General features: G+C 35.5%; 1 protein-coding gene across 1 annotated transcript in view; it reads left to right on the top strand.

Annotated features, from left to right (window-relative positions):
• The window catches only part of RyR (Ryanodine receptor), a 1,110,242-nt gene that overhangs the window by 965,512 nt on the left and 126,585 nt on the right, over nucleotides 1–18,145 (top strand). The window contains exon 46 of the mRNA XM_089598062.1: nucleotides 1,076–1,321. Coding sequence (XP_089454188.1) covers nucleotides 1,076–1,321 — 246 coding nt within the window. The remainder of the gene's footprint in view (nucleotides 1–1,075; nucleotides 1,322–18,145) is intronic.

Raw genomic sequence — 18,145 nt, forward strand, 5'->3', positions numbered from 1 at the left:
ATGTAATTCTTAGTTTTGCAAATAAAGTTGTGACACTACTGGTGCAGGTCAAATTATTCTTTACTTCCATCAAAAATTTGTACATCGACGCGAACTGTGCTATCTGTTAGCAAGAGCTCCTATTATAAAGTTTTATATAGAGAGTTTCTCGTGAAAGCCACCAACTTGGTCATTTGTTTAAATATTGGAAATTTGACTAAATCACCGTTGAAAACCTGTATAATGCTAGTAAGATAGATTAATTTAGCTGTAGAATTTTGTAACGCGCTTGTAAAGGTTTGATGTATTGTGAATTCCGGTGGCAATGAAACCTGATTTTGCATGTTTTTATACGTATCACCCGTTCGATGTGAATAATATATCCCTACAAAATTATGAGCATTTACTCTGTTATGAAAACTTTAGGTTTATTAGAATTGTTATCTCTATTTGTTGTGCTATTGTTTTAAGTGTATAAAAGTTCCTCCCAAGTATTGAGCTCAGCCCATGTCCCCTCACGTTGTTGCCGAGTGGTCGTTATTAAGCCATTCATTGCATTACTTCTGTTATTCCAAGTCAATGAATGGATTGCTTCATGTTCCACCACATAATTTGTTGAACGAACTTTATGTTGTACCGTGCCCATGATAGATATCTGACTTCCTAGATTTAGCTTCTGTCGTACCATGTTTGGTGTGAGTTTATTTATGATTTTAATATTAAACAGTCTCTGTATTTTACGAGCCTCGTGCAACTCTGCCCATGACTCTGGATTATGTTTTAGGATAATGTATATCACCTCGTTATCCGTATTATCCCACTTCATTTCGCATATGTTTGTGCACCTATTGTATTATTGTAGCCTCCTTCCAGTATGTCGTACATACAATACTCGGCCTTAGAATTAAAAAAAAAATTATGTTTAAGTATTAAAAAACATCAGTAAATGGTAAATAAGACTCTTACATGCATTTTAAGTAAATTATAAATTGTTTTTAACAATGCAGAACTCATTAAAGATTGTAAAAATATTACAACATAGCGATCTAGGATACTAAATTTGTAATCAAAAAGTAAAAAAAAAAAATTATTACAGCAAACGTTTGAGGATGCTGAATCAAAAAAGATGGATAAAGTAGAAGATGAAGGTAAGCCGGATCCACTGACACAGCTTGTTACGACTTTCTGTCGAGGTGCCATGACAGAAAGATCGGGGGCTTTACAAGAGGATCCACTTTACATGAGTTATGCTCAGATTATCTCAAAATCTTGTGGTGAAGAAGAAGAAGAAGGTGAAGAAGAAGGTGGTGGTGGTGAAGATGAAGGTGGTGCATCTATTCATGTAAGTATATCAATTTGATTATGATGTCATTCGTTTTATTAAAATATTTTTTAGGGTTACAAATAAAGTTTAATAGTATTTAGCATTTTTCAATGTTACAAGCAAGTACTTAGTCAATTTTACATTCAGACAAAGCTTGTGATAAAAAAGTGTGATGAAAATCAAATGTGATGATTTGGGATAAAGCTAGAATAATTTACAAAAAAAATTTTAGAAAGATTAAACACCACTTTGAGTGGTTAATATCATAGTGAACAATCATTTGAAAGGAAACAAATAATGTTAAAAGGTTATTTCAGTCAAATGGTACTAATAGTGAAAAACAGTTGAAGATCATAAGTAATAGAAGAAAAAGTAAAGTATTTGTATCCACGGCACGATTTAATATATTAAATTTGCAAAAAAAAATTATAATGTGTTCATAAAAATCTTGAATTAATGATATTAGATACAGGTAAAGGAAGAATAAACAAGTTAATAGTTTGGGTTTATTGGTAAACAAATGACGTTTTTTCAAAAATGTATAATAAAATGTCATTTCTAAAATACATAATAAATACATGATTTTATCGAATAAAAAAGTTTTGAATAATGGAAAAGGTAATGTTAAAATTTATTATAGTATAACCTACGCAACTCATTAGGCTGCCAATTAAACTTATAATGATATACATTAATATTTTACTTCGAAAGTTTTGGATACTTTAAATAGTGGCCTCCTACCACATGAACAAACTTGGAAGTCAACTTCATAGTAATGAAATTGAGAAATTAAAGTATACCTATCTCATAAATTGTGCAATGGATCAAGAAAAAGACTTTTTAAATTCTTCAAACACAACATTTAAGCATAAACTATCGCAGGTTAAAATCTAAAATAAGATGTTTATTGTATGAATCACTGTAAATGTTAAAAAATTTTCATAACTACTTTCCATTTTCCACAGAAAATTATTTCTGTTTGAACCAGTTTTTGTAATGACGATAATTGAATCACAATAAAAAAGTTTTAATAACGTAGGACTGCACCATAAGAAGAAATTCTTTTTTTTATTGCCAATTGTATGCTTTTCTTTGTAGAAGTAAAAATCTAAAATAAATATACATGCAAAATGAGTTAAACAGTAAATTTAAGATGATAAATTTCAACTATTATCTTTCAAACCCAAAATATACATTAGAGGCCAGGGGTAGGCAGGGGTGAATTAAGGTCTCAGCTATCATTAAAATTCTCACCTATATATACTATGAAGATATTTAAACTATAACTTTATACTATACGTACTTTACATACTTATAACTTTATACTATACATACTAATTAATAATACTGACTATGCTAGTATTATAATGACTTTCACAACTTTCTTGCAATTTTTATAAAGCCAATGCGTCATGATTTTATCTTAAAAGTAAAATAAATTGAGAAAGTATAATTTCAACGTAGCATTGTTATACTATACTTTGTTCCTTTTTACTATAAGGTGATAAGAAAATCTACCAGTTTAATAAAGGGATGGGAAAATAATGAACAGGGATAAAGAGGGATGGATAAGGGTAGCCAATAATATAAAATTTATAAGGTAAAATCAAGCTAAATGAGACAAGTATGTCAGCAGCAGCAATAGGTGAATGGGGGTAGATATGGGAGCCAGGGATTGATAGGGAGCCTAGCTACTAGTAAAGTTCTAACAACTATATTATACAAGAAAATGTATACATCCAAATGAGAAAGCACGTCCATATATATCTTTTTATATTATATAGTTGTAAAGAATTTAAGCTAGTTTTTGCTCCTCCCACTCCCTAATGCTCCCCCTTGTTCCCCCTTAGCTGTTTCTCGAATAACATAGTTTTTCTTTCATTTTATATCATATGTTGACAAGCTATAAGCATTTTCTGACTTCCTTTTCTCCGTTGTCCCACTGCCAGCTCCCTATAAGACTACTTCTCACTTTCCCCTTTTTTCACCCATTGCCCTTAATAAATAAGTTTTTGTACCTGCTAGAATAAAGGAGTTATTTCAATATCTTGTTTGTCTTCAAATAAAATATACATCAAATACAGAAATTATTCTTTCTTGCAGGCTACGTGAAAAATGTAATGCTTTTTTGCATTATTCCGCAGACAAGTTATACTTTTTAACATTATCTTTCAAGTATGAAATATAATTAAAAATACGCCAATAATTCTCATGTTGGATATTTTTTTAGAATAAACCATTGTTTTTTTACTCTCATTAGACAATTATTAACAACTCTTTTAGTGCTCTGCTATTACGTAACCATTACAAAAATTTTGACAATTTTTTTTGACATCCATTTTATGACTTTTAAAATGCCTCGTAACAAATAAATTCTTTGATAAGAAACATCACATATTCTCATACTATTGTAGATATATCAATTTTTTGGACATATTTTTGCATTTTTTTATGACACAAATAGTCTTCTTTTTCTACACGATAATTATACATAAGTTATAAACAAACAAGTTACTAAGGAATTAAATACTAAGATATACCTTAGTTTGTATCAAAGTGAAATTTTTATTAATGAAAATTTGTTTTTGCTACAACATTTATGTACAATATTATTTTTATTTATTATTATTTCACAAAATTAAACATACAATAAAATAGTCTACAATACAATATATTGAGTATCTTATTAAATCATTTTATTGACCTGATAATTTAAGATGTCCTAGATAAAAAGACAATTTACACAAAAATTTAATTAATATTCTTACAAAAAACTGTGCATACCCTTAAATAGTTATGTTGTAACGGGTGGTTAATACTTGAGCACTATAAACGCTCACTTAGACTGTGCGAAAAAAAAAAGGCCAGAGAGAAAGAGTCATAATACGTGCGAGAGAGAGAGAGAGAGAGAGTAAGGAGAGACAAGTGTCTTGATATGGGAATAAGCGAGAGACACTCTTGGCCATAAGGTCAGAGGAGATTAGATATAGGTAGTGTACACACGTACGTCTCTCACCCACTGAGCATAACATGACACCCGAATAACCTCACTACCGTCTAGTCAGCTACTGCCATTCCACACCTGCGACTAAATTACTTGCCAGCTAGAGATTGGGCGAAGAGTTCTTCTTAACATACCAGTCTCTCATCCCACGAGAACAACTCCAAGGCTACGAAAAGCTAGGTAAGCGCAGTACGTGCGCAAAAAGCATGATAGCCACGTTATCTCTTCGTGCTTGGCTAAATTATTGCGTACTGTTGACTCTGTTAAGGAAGCCGTCCTAGTCGTATAGGCCTTATAATCAGCGCTCTCAAAAGTGACTGCCGAACTTGCGGGAAATTCAAATTGGCTATATGGAGCAAGACGCAAAAACCCAGATAACTCGACAACATTTCATACACCATAACTTTATAAATTAATCCTAAGCTATTTAACCCAATAACCCAACGCGCCAAACAGCAGTATCACAAGCTTTAATAATTAATAAAATACAATAAACAATAACGCAAGCGCCAATCCCCACACAACCCGAGGCGCTTCCTGGCCGCTTTGTTTCTTAATATAATGAATAAAAAAACAGAAGCGCCAATCCCCACACAACCCGGGGCGCTTACTGGCCGCTTCGTTTTTTAATATAATAAATAAAATAACAAAAGCGCCAATCCCCACACAACCCGGGGCGCTTACTGGCCGCTTTGTTTATTATTAAAAAAAAAAATTAACGCAAGTACCAATCACCACACAACCCAGAGCGCTTACTGGTTGCTTTGTTAATTAATATAATAAATAAAATAACACAAGCGCCAATCCCCACACAACCTGGGGCGCTTACTGGCCGCTTCGTTTTTTATTGAAAAAAATAATTAACGCAAGTACCAATCACCACACAACCCGAAGCGCTTACTGGCCGCTTTGTTTATTATTTAAAAAAATAATTGACGCGAGTACCAATCACCACACAACCCGGAGCGCTTACTGGTTGTTTTGTTAATTAATATATTGAATAAAATAACAGAAGCGCCAATCCCCACACAACCCGGGGCGCTTACTGGCCGCTTTGTTTTTTATTAAAAAAAATAATTAACGCAATTACGAATCACCACACAACCCGGGGCGCTTACTGGCCGCTTCGTTTTTTAATATAATAAATAAAATAACAGAAGCGCCAATCCCCACACAACCCGGGGCACTTACTGGCCACTTTGGTTATTATTTAAAAAAATAATTAATGCAAGTACCAATCACCACACAACCCGGAGCGCTTACTGGTTGCTTTGTTAATTAATATAATAAATAAAATAACACAAGCGCCAATCCCCACACAACCCGGGGCGCTTACTGGCTGCTTTTTTTTTTATTAAAAAAAATAATTAACGCAAGTACTAATCACCACACAACCCGGGGCGCTTACTGGCCGCTTCGTTTTTTAATATAATAAATAAAATAACAGAAGCGCCAATCCCCACACAACCCGGGGCACTTACTGGCCACTTTGGTTATTATTTAAAAAAATAATTAATGCAAGTACCAATCACCACACAACCCGGAGCGCTTACTGGTTGCTTTGTTAATTAATATAATAAATAAAATAACACAAGCGACAATCCACACACAACCCGGGGCACTTACGGGCCGCTTTGTTTTTTAATATAATAAATAAAATAACACAAGCACCAATCCCCACACAACCCGGGGCGCTTACTGGCCGCATTGTTTTTTAATATAACAAATTATATAACAGAAGCACCAATCTTCACTCAACCCGCGGTGCTTACTGGTTGCTTTGTTTTTTAATATAATAAATAAAATAACACAAGCGCCAATCCCCTTACAACCTGGAGCGCTTACTGGCCGCTTTGTTTATTAATTGAATAAATAAAATAAGAAATAACATTTTGGAGCGTTAGATGATGATTTTGAAAATTAACAAAATTTATAAAGTAATAACACGAATGCCCATCACCAAACTATTAAGAGCATTTTCTAGTTGCGCTTGACTTCTTTTATCATTTGATGCTTTCTTCAAACAAGTAATGCAACCAGGAAGCGCCCCGGGTTGTGTGGGGATTGGCGCTTGTTATTTTATTTATTATATTAATTAACAAAGCAATTAGTAAGCGCCCTGGGTTGTGTGGGGATTGGTACTTGCATTAATTATTTTTTATATAATAAACAAGCAGGCCAGTAAGCGCCCCGGGTTGTGTTGGGATTGGCGCTTCTGTTATTTTATTTATTATATTAAAAAACAAAGCGGCCAGTAAGCGCTCCGGGTTGTGTGGGGATTGGTGCTTGTGTTATTTTATTTATTATATTAATTAATAAAGCAACCAGTAAGCGCTCCTGGTTGTGTGGTAATCGGTACTTGCGTTATTTTATTTATTATATTAATTAACAAAGCAACCAGTAAGCGCATTTGGTTGTGTGGTGATTGGTACTTGCGTTAATTATTTTTTAAAATAATAAACAAAGCGGCCAGTAAGCGCCCCGGGTTGTGTGGGGATTGGCGCTTCTGTTATTTTATTTATTATATTAAAAAACAAAGCGGCCAGTAAGCGCTCCGGGTTGTGTGGTGATTGGTACTTGCGTTAATTATTTTTTTAAATAATGAACAAAGCGGCCAGTAAGCGCCCCATGTTGTGTGGTTATTGGTACTTGCGTTAATTATTTTTTTGAATAATAAACAAAGCGGCCAGTAAGCACCCCGGGTTGTGTGGGGATTGGCGCTTGTGTTATTTTATTTATTATATTAATTAACAAAGCAACCAGTAAGCGCTCCTGGTTGTGTGGTGATTGGTACTTGCGTTAATTATTTTTTTTAAATAATAAACAAAGTGGCCAGTAAGTGCCCCGGGTTGTGTGGGGATTGGCGCTTCTGTTATTTTATTTATTATATTAAAAAACATAGCGGCCAGTAAGCGCCCCAGGTTGTGTGGGAATTGGCGCTTGTGTTATTTTATTTATTATATTAATTAACAAAGCAACCAGTAAGTTCTCCTGGTTGTGTGGTGATTGGTACTTGCGTTAATTATTTTTCTATATAATAAACAAAGCGGCCAGTAAGCGCCCCGGGTTGTGTGGGGATTGGCGCTTCTGTTATTTTATTTATTATATTAAAAAACAAAGCGGCCAGTAAGCGCTCTGGGTTGTGTGGTGAGTGGTACTTGCGTTCATTATTTTTTTAAATAATAAACAAAGCAGCCAGTAAGCGCCCCGGGTTGTGTGGTGATTGGTACTTGCGTTAATTATTTTTTTAAGTAATAAACAAAGCGGCCAGTAAGCGCCCCGGGTTGTGTGGGGATTGGCGCTTGTGTTATTTTATTTATTATTTCAATTAACAAAGCAACCAGTAAGCGCCCCGGGTTGTGTGGGGATTGGCGCTTCTGTTAATTTATTTATTATATTAAAAAACAAAGCGGCCAGTAAGCGCTCCGGGTTGTGTGGTGATTGGTACTTGCGTTAATTATTTTTTTAAATAATAAACAAAGCGGCCAGTAAGCGCCCCGGGTTTTTGTGGTGATTGGTACTTGCGTTAATTATTTCTCTAAATAATAATCAAAGCGGCCAGTAAGCGCCCCGTGTTGTGTGGTTATTGGTACTTGCGTTAATTGTTTTTTTTAAAATAATAAACAAAGCGGCCAGTAAGCACCCCGGGTTGTGTGGGGATTGGCGCTTGTGTCATTTTATTTATTATATTAATTAACAAAGCAACCAGTAAGCGCTCCTGATTGTGTGGTGATTGGGACTTGCGTTAATTATTTTTTTTGAACAATAAACAAAGTGGCCAGTAAGTGCCCCGGGTTGTGTGGGGATTGGCGCTTCTGTTATTTTATTTATTATATTAAAAAACAAAGCGGCCAGTAAGCGCTCCGGATTGTGTGGTGATTGTTACTTGCGTTAATTTTTTTTTTAAATAATAAACAAAGTGGCCAGTAAGTGTTCCGGGTTGTGTGGTGATTAGTACTTGCGTTAATTATTTTTTTAAATAATAAACAAAGTGGCCAGTAATTGCCCCGGGTTGTGTGGGGGTTGGCGCTTCTGTTATTTTATTTATCATATTAAAAAACATAGCGGCCAGTAAGCGCCCCAGGTTGTGTGGGGATTGGCGCTTGTGTTATTTTATTTATTATATTAATTAACAAAGCAACCAGTAAGTGCTCCTGGTTGTGTGGTGATTGGTACTTGCGTTAATTATTTTTCTAAATAATAAACAAAGCGGCCAGTAAGCGCCCCGGGTTGTGTGGGGATTGGCACTTCTGTTATTTTATTTATTATATTAAAAAACAAAGCGGCCAGTAAGCGCTTCTGGTTGTGTGGTGATTGGTACTTGCGTTAATTATTTTTTTAAATAATTAACAAAGTGGCCAGTAAGCGCGCCGGGTTGTGTGGGGATTGGCGCTTGTGTTATTTTATTTATTATACTAAAAAACATAGCGGCCAGTAAGCGCCCCGGGTTGTGTGGGGATTGGCGCTTGCGTTATTGTTTATTGTATTTTATTAATCATGAAAGCTTGTGATACTGCTTTTAGGCGCGTTGGGTTATTGGGTTAAATAGCTTGGGATTAATTTATCAAGTTATGGTGAATGAAATGTTGTCGAGTTATCTGGGGTTTTGCGTCTTGCTTCATATAGCCAATTTGAATTTCCCGCAAGTTTGGCAGTCACTTTTGAGAGCGCTGCTTATAATTTGCGCGATCAAGCAAAACATACACACACATACACACACCCTCATATGCTTTTGTTTAAATGCAAGTAATATAGTTGCAGTTCTTCATATTATTTGATGTTTGTGTCCTGATTTGCGTGAGCTCTTCCCCGCAGGAAGCCTTCCCAAAAGCTTTTTTATTTACAGGCTTTAACTAGAAATCGTAACGTACAAAGAGGAATTGTAAGCCGAGTACCAGCCTTATTTAGCCACCTCCGTGAGCTTATGCATAAACACCAGCATGTGAGCATCCTGAGTAAAGCCAGAGCTGAGATAACCCCTCAGCAGGTAGACGGGAATAAGGAAAAGTGGACTTACTGCCCATGTTGTAACGTGAGTATATCTTTGGAACTAGCTGGGGAGCTATCCTTAGTTGAGGAGGCCGGAGGAGTTTGTAGGGCGAGAAATGATGACTCGCCGGAGTAATTACAAGAATAGGAACCTTTATTAGTCTCAAATGTACAAGCGACTATTGTGTCGCTGACTAGGAGCGCGTGTGTCTCGTGTAGAGGATTGTGCGTTACTAGCGAGAACACGCTAGTACGCCACACTTAGGTGGCTGAGAGAAACGTAGTAGTTGGAGTGTGCGGTGGTGGCAGCACTGCACGGTGGTGCTGCTGCGAAGACTTGACGTGGGACTAGCTGTTGCTTGCGTTGATTTCGTTTGTTCCCCGTGTCTTTGGACGGTGGGGCCACATATCTCCGTGGGTACCCGGGAAGCACAGTTCTGGTCAGAGTGTTCCTAGCGTAAATAAGTGGCTATCAGGGCCATTAGTGAATACGGACAACCCGTTATAAATGGCGCCCGATCTTGTGGTTAACCTCAAGTGCTGGGCAGAGTCCTTACACTCCCTAGATAATATTCACGTAAGTCAGCGTTTTATTTTATCATGCTACTTGATTTAATATAGTTAAAAGTAGTGTATGCACACTTCAGATTTTTCAAGGCTGCTCGTGCTTACATTTGTGTTTGGCTAGAGAAAAATGATAGGTCGCTGAGGGCATGAGCACGTACTCCGTTGTTTTTAATCAACAAGGGCTTTCATGTATTGTAAACGTACATAATCCGTGTATAGTTCCTTGGCTTGTGCTTTCCGTAGTAATGGATTATTTTGATTTCCTTATCAATCATATTTTTAAGATTCGCCTTTTACTACGCATGTTTCTTTTATAAACACTTAGAATTTTAAAATTATAGTACATCTTATTTGTTGACAAAGCCCAAGTCAAATTGTATAAGTTCGCTTTTTGGCTTCAAGCAACATAACGCTTGGCCAAACGCCTTGTTGATCGTATGCATTAAAGTGGAGACGAGTAGCTGTGTACAGCCAGGTACACAAACACTACATACATTCTACACAAGTGGGGAGTTACAGTTGTCACGCATAAAATTACAATTAGATTTCTATTGATTCTTTTTGAGATCTTTTGTTTTTTTTACGACAAGCTGTGATGCTAAAAAGAGCTTTTAATTACATTTAACTAATGTTTAAGCGTACAGTCAGATCGAATTGCAGCTCCCCAATGCTTTTCTCTTCTTAGCGTGAGCGACAGTCAGTTACAAGTTCAATTTTTTTATATATGTATATTTGTTGCGCTATCGCCCCGTTCTACAGGAAGATAAGTAACAACGGGCAACATGCCAAAGAAATCATAGAAAATCACTGCCTAGATTTTGCAAGTTGATCAACCTACGAAAAGATAATAAATAATTTAGAACTGCACTCGGATGGCTCCAGGGTCGATAAAGCCACCAAACTGGCACGCTGGTTATCTAGAGAGTATATTTCTCAGGAGTTTATAAGGAAAATCGGTCCAGTCAAAGATAATACTAGACGCTGTGCCACTCTCTCCTCGTATATTGAAACTACATTGGACGAAGAGCTTAAAAAAAAATTTCATGGGATCAAGGAGAAGAATAGTAAATAATACCACCTACTACCACCTTCAGATGCAAAAGTAGTGCAGTAAAATTTACACCACACCTGCCTAAAAGGAGAGAATCACTCCCAGAAGTCTGGAAGTGAACAAGACGAGAAAGTGGCCGGTGCGGTGCCTGTGAAACAGTTATTGACGACAAAAATGCAAATCAAGGGGTAATACCTTAAGACGTGAAGAAAATAATTGACAGCCCAACAGTAATGAGTTTGCTATAGAAATTGCTCATCAAATAAAAGCCAGCAGACGTATCGATTAAAAATTGCTCCAGCAACTTACCCACGTGAAGCAGAAAAAAAAATGCCAGCTGGAGTAACGATGACTAAGGAAACTAAAAAGTAGAACAGCAGAAATCAACGTGACGACAAAAAAAAAAGATGAAAATGGTAAAAAGTCAAAGCGCCAAGGGCATGGCGCAACTGCAGCCAAGCGCACACCAGGTAAACCAAGGTGATATGGCTGTAACTCCATAAAACATAGCTTTCTGGATTGCCGCCGCAATCCAGGAAAGCCAGCCAGTGAGCGTAGGCGAGGGAATTACGCTCCCCCCAAGTTCACAACCCTCGTTTGCAAGCGTTTCTTGCACCTAACCGTCCCCCCTTCCTAAGGTGCACAAGAAGAAGGTCCCAGAGCAAGATTGAGAAGAAAAGTGCCAGCCGGTGTTGGCTTCCACTAATGCTGCAAGGATAAAAATTTCGAGCCCTTGTAGACAGCGGTGCAAAGCAAATAATGATGGGCACGATAGGCTTGCAGTTAGCCAGCGCATGCAGCGAATTTTGAGTTCCAGTTATGGTCAGGAAGCTGACTTTTAAGTGGCGGGTATCAGTGTAGCCTAATGTACAAGTTACGTAATCTTTCCGATAGACTTCGCAAGGCAAACGAGGGATGTCGAAGGATTGTGATCCTACCCAACATAAAGGACGATTGTTACCTACGCATGAACTTCATGAGAGCTTTTCAGGTAGTCTTCGATGCGTATGCAGGTCAAATTTTTCAAGGGAAACAGAAGTTTGACCTTGAAATCGTGGCAGTTAAATAACGAAATAAAGTTTAACTGGCTTCAATTGGCCTCGTCAATGTGACACCTTTGGAAAAAAAGAAAGTCCGCTGGCTAGTTGACAGATTGACCAGCGATGAAGTACCTCTTGGATGTACTTCGTGGATTGAATACAATATTGGGCTAACCACGAAAAAGCCGATTAAATGACACTATTATCTGGTATTGGAGGAATTGAAAAAAACAACCAAGCACGTGAGAAAGTGCTTGGTCTGCCAACAGCTTCAAGAAGAACAAAAGCTACCAGCCAGGCAGCTGGGCTCGCAATAGTGCGCTCCAAAACGTGCCAGTGCCTACTGGAAGACGATTTGAAGGCAAGCCATCGCCTACGCGTGAAAAACCCCGACGCCGCTGCCCACTCCCCCCCATCTCGATACTCAGACAGAATATACGAGCACAGGATGAATTGGTTTCTGACACAGCTGTAGCTTCTTCCTAGTGAAGCACACTGACCGCTGCCTACGCAGAAAAAAGCACCACATGTGGGAGCATTGCCCAAATCGTACTTGGCATTGACGAACTCCTGAGTAAGACTCAGCAGTCAAGAGGCTCTTCTGACCACAGGCACCTCATGCCGAACATCTTTTTTTTCATTTCTTGTATTTTTTTCCTTTCTTATTATTTAATTTTTTTTTTAATATCACGTGTCATAATTGTGTCTTTTTTTTTTTTTACATTTATAACTATCACATTTTGTATACAAGGAGTACTCACTTCTCCTCTCCTTTGGCGGGTTCATACTGCAAGACAGGATGCAGTCAGAAGAAGCTTCGTGATAAGCACAAACCGTCTTGGGCGGGAGAAAGAAGAGGCCATACGGCCTAAGTAAGAGTTAAGAAATTTTTTTTTTTTTTTAATCCATCATTCTTTGATAAACAATTTTATGGCCCTTCCTACTCTCATTCTGTTATTCCTCTTTGATTTGTTTACCCTAATAAGGAGTAAGAATCTTCTGAGGTAGGGATGTAATGGGTGATATCACTTAAGCACTGTTAACGCTCACCTAGACTGTGCGAAGAAGAAAGGCCAGAAAAAGAGAGAAGGGGGGAACGTCACGATATGTGTGAAAGAGAGAAAATAAGGAGAGACAAGTGTCTAGATATGGGGATTAACGAGAGATGCTCTTGGCTATTAGGTTAGAAAAGATTAGGTATAGGTAGTGTACACACGTGCTTCTATCACCTGCTAAGCATAAAAGGACACCTGGATAGCCTCGCTACCGTCTTGTCGGCTACTGCCATTCCACACCTGTGACTGAACTACTTGCCAGCTAGAGATTAGGCAAAGAGTTCTTGTCAACAGACAAGTCTCTCAACCTACAAGAACAACTCCGAGGCTACGAAAATTCAGGTAAGCGCAGTGCGTGCGTGAAAAGCGTGATAGCGACGTTATCTCTCTCTCTCTCTCTCTCTCTCTCTCTCTCTGTGCTTGGCTGAATTATTGCGTGCCGTTGACTTTGTGGAGGAAACCGTCCAGGTTATACGGGCCTTGTAATTAGCGCAATCAAGTTAAACATACGTACACACACAGTCATATGCTTTGGTTCAAGTGCAGGTTACATAGATTCAGTTTTTCAGATTATTTCTAAGACGTCTGTGTCCTAATTTTGTGAGCCTTTTCCCGCATAAAGCCCTTCCAGTCATTATTTATTTACGCATTTTAAATAGAAATCGTTATGTACAAAGAGGAGTTGTAAGCCAAGTACCGGCCTTATTCAGCCACCTTCGCAGGCTTACGCGTAAACACTGTCGCGTAAGTGTCCTGAGCAAAGCCAGAGCTCAACTGGCCCCTCAGGAGGAAAACAGGAAAACAAGGAAAAGCATAGTCACTGTCCACATTATACAGTGAGTGTGTCTTCGTGGATACCCGGGAATCACAGTTCCAGTCAGAGTATTCCTGGCGTAAATTAGTGGCTATTAGTGCCACAAGGGAATAGTAATACCTTGTTATAATGTATATCATTGCCAAAATATACATTATTTTGATTATTCAAAGCTAAACAAGGATCAAAAAAATATTTTCAAAATAATACGTCAAGGAAAACATAAGATTAATTTTATTGATGGACCAGGAGCTTCTAGTAAAACACTTTTTTTCTAAACAGTTGTATACTACTTTATTTCTAGGCGCAAAAAAGCATATCAGCAACATAGACAGGTATATAATCTATTATTTGCGAATCGGATGATACTGCATAAAAGATTTCGATTATCATTAGACCTACTTAATGTATAAAGTGTATTTTTAAATTAGACTCTACAAAAGAAAATTAAGAGAAGAAGATTCAACAATTTGAGGTGATACTTGAAAGATTTCTAAGAAAGCTTTAGGAATTGTAGACTGAACTTAACATGCTTTACATTATAAGGATGTATGGTTTGGTAATTAAATTACAATTTTAGGTGGTGGTGTTTATCAAATTCCTTTAGTAATTATAGAATAATGGAAGTCTAGTTATTCAAAAAACAGTAAAATCATAAGGTCTCCGGGCGTTATTTCGAATTCTCAGATAACGTGCAAGCATTAGGTCTACGAATTAATTTTTTTCTGAATGACTTTGAAAAATAGGAGAAGAAAAGATAAAGTATTCTAAAGTTACATTAGAACGCAAAACCAAAGACGTTTCATCAAATATTTTCAGCAGTCTTACTCATTTGTCAGTGAATACATAATTATAAATATTACGCAATAAATACAGTGATTCTTTGAATGAGAAGATATTGAATGCATCAAAAAATTACAAGATTATAAAAGTTAAATACTGTATCAAAAATTATTACTGAAAGAGAAGTTGAAAATAAAATTTTTATACCTAGGATAATTTTAGTTACAAGAACTTCCTACCATGTGTACAAAAAGTTTTTTATTTTTTGTAGTCCTGGCATTTTAAATAACCATAAATAAATCACAAAGTCAAAGAAACCATTATTTTTTAATGTTAAAATCTATGTTGTTTTGTCTTGATGTAAAGATCAAAATGACATATTAATTTTAATAGAATCTACAAGTTAAAAAAAAAAATTAATATAGTGTAGGAAAAAATATTTGGGTTATAATAAATTTATTCTCATATATTTTTTAATTATTAATCTCTAAGCTTTTTTAATGATTAAAATATATTATACGTAAAATTTTTTATTTACTCGATTGATCTGGAATACATTTTTTTATACTTAACAACAGTTATTAAATTCATTAACGACAATGAAACAGGTGAAAATCAGAAGAATTTTTGAAATATAACGTAATTTATAGATATAGCTTTATATTTTGCGATCGAGAAAAACAATTTTCTGGCAAATTTATCGTGAGTAAGTGGGTAGTTTCCAAACATTGATGCCTATTTAATAGCATTTCAAAGACAGTCTTCTTTTTAAGCGAGTTTCAGAGATTCCTCCTTCTCCCTATGTAATGATAATGTTGCTGTAAAACACATTTATAAATCTGTATATTAGTTATATTTTGTTTAAAAAATTCGAATATTCATAGTCACACACTCATAACTGTCACAACTGTGCGAAAAAGGTTCCGTAAGATTAATCACATCATGTGCCGTAGTAGAACTTCTTGAGTTGGGTAAGAATCTTCTTAAAATTAAGTTTTAAAAATGTTTTAGTTTTCTTTCAAAAGCTTGGTGAGGAAGAACGTTGGGGGAATGGTGAGGGAGATGAATTAATGAAGTGAAGAAGCATAGGAAAGGGTAAAAAAGCGTAAAGGATGGTGTGGAAGTCTGGGGAAGGGTGACAGAGTATAGAGGAGAAGCACAAAAAAAATACATTTAAAAAACACGTTAAAATGATAAAAATTTTTTCTTGTTTTAAAGAGAAGCTGTAGAGGAGTTGGTGGGGATAAGTGAGGAAGAGTAAGAGAGTGTGGAAGTGGGTGGGAAAATCTGGATGAAAAAATTAATAGCCCGTTCAAAACAACTATAGAATCCATGTCTGACTTAAAAGGAATGAGCAAAATTGCTGAGAGTTGACGTAACAAAATTTGACAGATGTTTAAAGGCGATGAAAAAAAATTCGAAGCCAGGAAAAATGGGCTCCTTACCATATAAGTGAAAAAAAAAAAAAAAAAAAAAAACGAACTCATACTTGCCATTCTCTCCTACTCTCTAGACCTCGTGCCAACTGATTATCATCTAGAATTAAATTAAGAATGAAATATCATTAAACAATTAGCCAAAAATAATGGGTATGATTGAAACTTAATACGTGGAATTAATAATAAAAAACAAAATAAAACTGCAATTCGAAATGTTTACCCAATAGTAAATGAAGTTAAAAATTTATTTTATTATTGTACATTTTTTGGTAAGATATCTGATTTTTGAAAAAGAAGTTGAACTTGTATGGACTAAACATTTTATTTAAAACGCAAAAAAAACTTACAAACATTAATAAAAAGTAAAAGTAAAGCAGCACTGTCTGAAAAGTCGGGCGTATATAGCTTGCTATGTGGGTCGTGTGAATAAGAGTACATAGGACGAACTGGCAGAACTTTTGCTAAGCGTTTAAAAAAACATGTTAAAGCCTTCGTTAGTGGTACAAAAAAGTTAAATTATGCATCTTAGCTGTTAAAACGTAATCACGATTATAATTATGATTTTAAAGTTTTACATATAGCCACTAAGTTCAAATTGTTGAATTCACTGGAAGTGGCTGAGATTAATAATTTAAGCGACACTGAACGTTTGCTTAACTGTCAGCTAGATTTAAATGACTTACCTCTATTAAATTTAAAATGAGAGTATGTTCGTATATAGTATAAATATGTTGACGATATACTGATATGCATTGGTATTATAATTTGTAAAGCCGAACGCAGTTCAGTTTATAAACCTCTGTGTGTGAGGAAGGTACAGTGTACCGAAACAATTGTTACACCCGTATTTAGTAATAAATTGTAAGGATTTACTTCCAAACTCATTTTTCACTTATTTTAAAATGGATTTGAATCTTCATGAAGTGACGACCAAGGCTATGACATATGATTATCATTTTTTAGATTCATAAATAACGCGTTTTAAGTAGGTAGATTATGGCGTCGAGTGAGTTACTGATTTAGTGGCAGAAGGTCCTAGAAAATAATGAAGAAAAATTAAATTATGAAGCATACGAGGTTTTCTTTGCATAAATAAAGTTGAAAAACAAAAAAAAAAGTTGTTTTAATTTTGCACACATCCCATAGACAAATCTCAAAACTGTACGTGATGGCAAACCTCATAGGAAAAGTGATATAAGTATGATTAGAATTGTTATTGATATTTTTAGAAGAAACAAAATTTCTGAGGTACCTCAATTAAAAGAAATACGGTTAAACAAAGACATAACCTTCAATTTTTTTACTTAGGCTTTATATATATACAATGGAGGATAATGGTCTAAAGATTACTTAAAAATAATTTTACGACAACCTGACCTTTAAAAAAAATAAAAAAACGCTGTATCTGAAAGGGGAAGAAAGATAGGCCGCAAATGTTATTTTCTCTGTCGGAAGTGCCATGGTAATCAAAGCTATGCCTCAGTCTAAGAGACCAATATCCCTGTTGGGCTTATGTACTGAATACTATTTTTCTGACCAAAGTAAAATAAACGTACAAAGATTAATAAAATCCTTTTTAGATATGAATAATTTCCTAATATTTTATAAAATATTTGTATGGATTTCTGAAGAAAACTTTTTCGTAATTTATAATTTTTTTTAGTAATTTTCATTTCCAGACTTTTTTTTAGATACTCTGTTAATTTTTTTAATTGATTTTTTTCTAATTTTTTTTCTTATGTTGCCATTAACCTAGAAATATTATTCTCTAAACTTTATCTTGTTTCCTTGGAGTGTTATTTCAATTTCTAGTAATTTGAATCCTTATAGCAGCTCTACACTGATTGCTCTTGTTTTATTTTTATTTAACTGTCTAGGTATACTGCCAATACCTCAAATACTGATATGGTTTCCATTATCTGCATGCTTCGTTTTATCAAAGCTGGTCTCCATTGCTTAATCGATTTTTTTGTTTATACGCAATGAAAACGTGCTACTTTTTGCGTTTTTTTCTTCCCTTAATTTTTTTTAAACGTTTGCAATGTCTACCGTTTTTATTTTCTTAATCAATTTTGAGCACTGCTCTAATACGATTCACAA

The sequence above is a fragment of the Copidosoma floridanum genome, unplaced genomic scaffold, assembly GCF_036245765.1.
Source record: "Copidosoma floridanum isolate Cflo_tuat_1 unplaced genomic scaffold, Cflo_Japanese_pri ptg000004l, whole genome shotgun sequence".
Taxonomy (NCBI): domain Eukaryota; kingdom Metazoa; phylum Arthropoda; class Insecta; order Hymenoptera; family Encyrtidae; genus Copidosoma; species Copidosoma floridanum.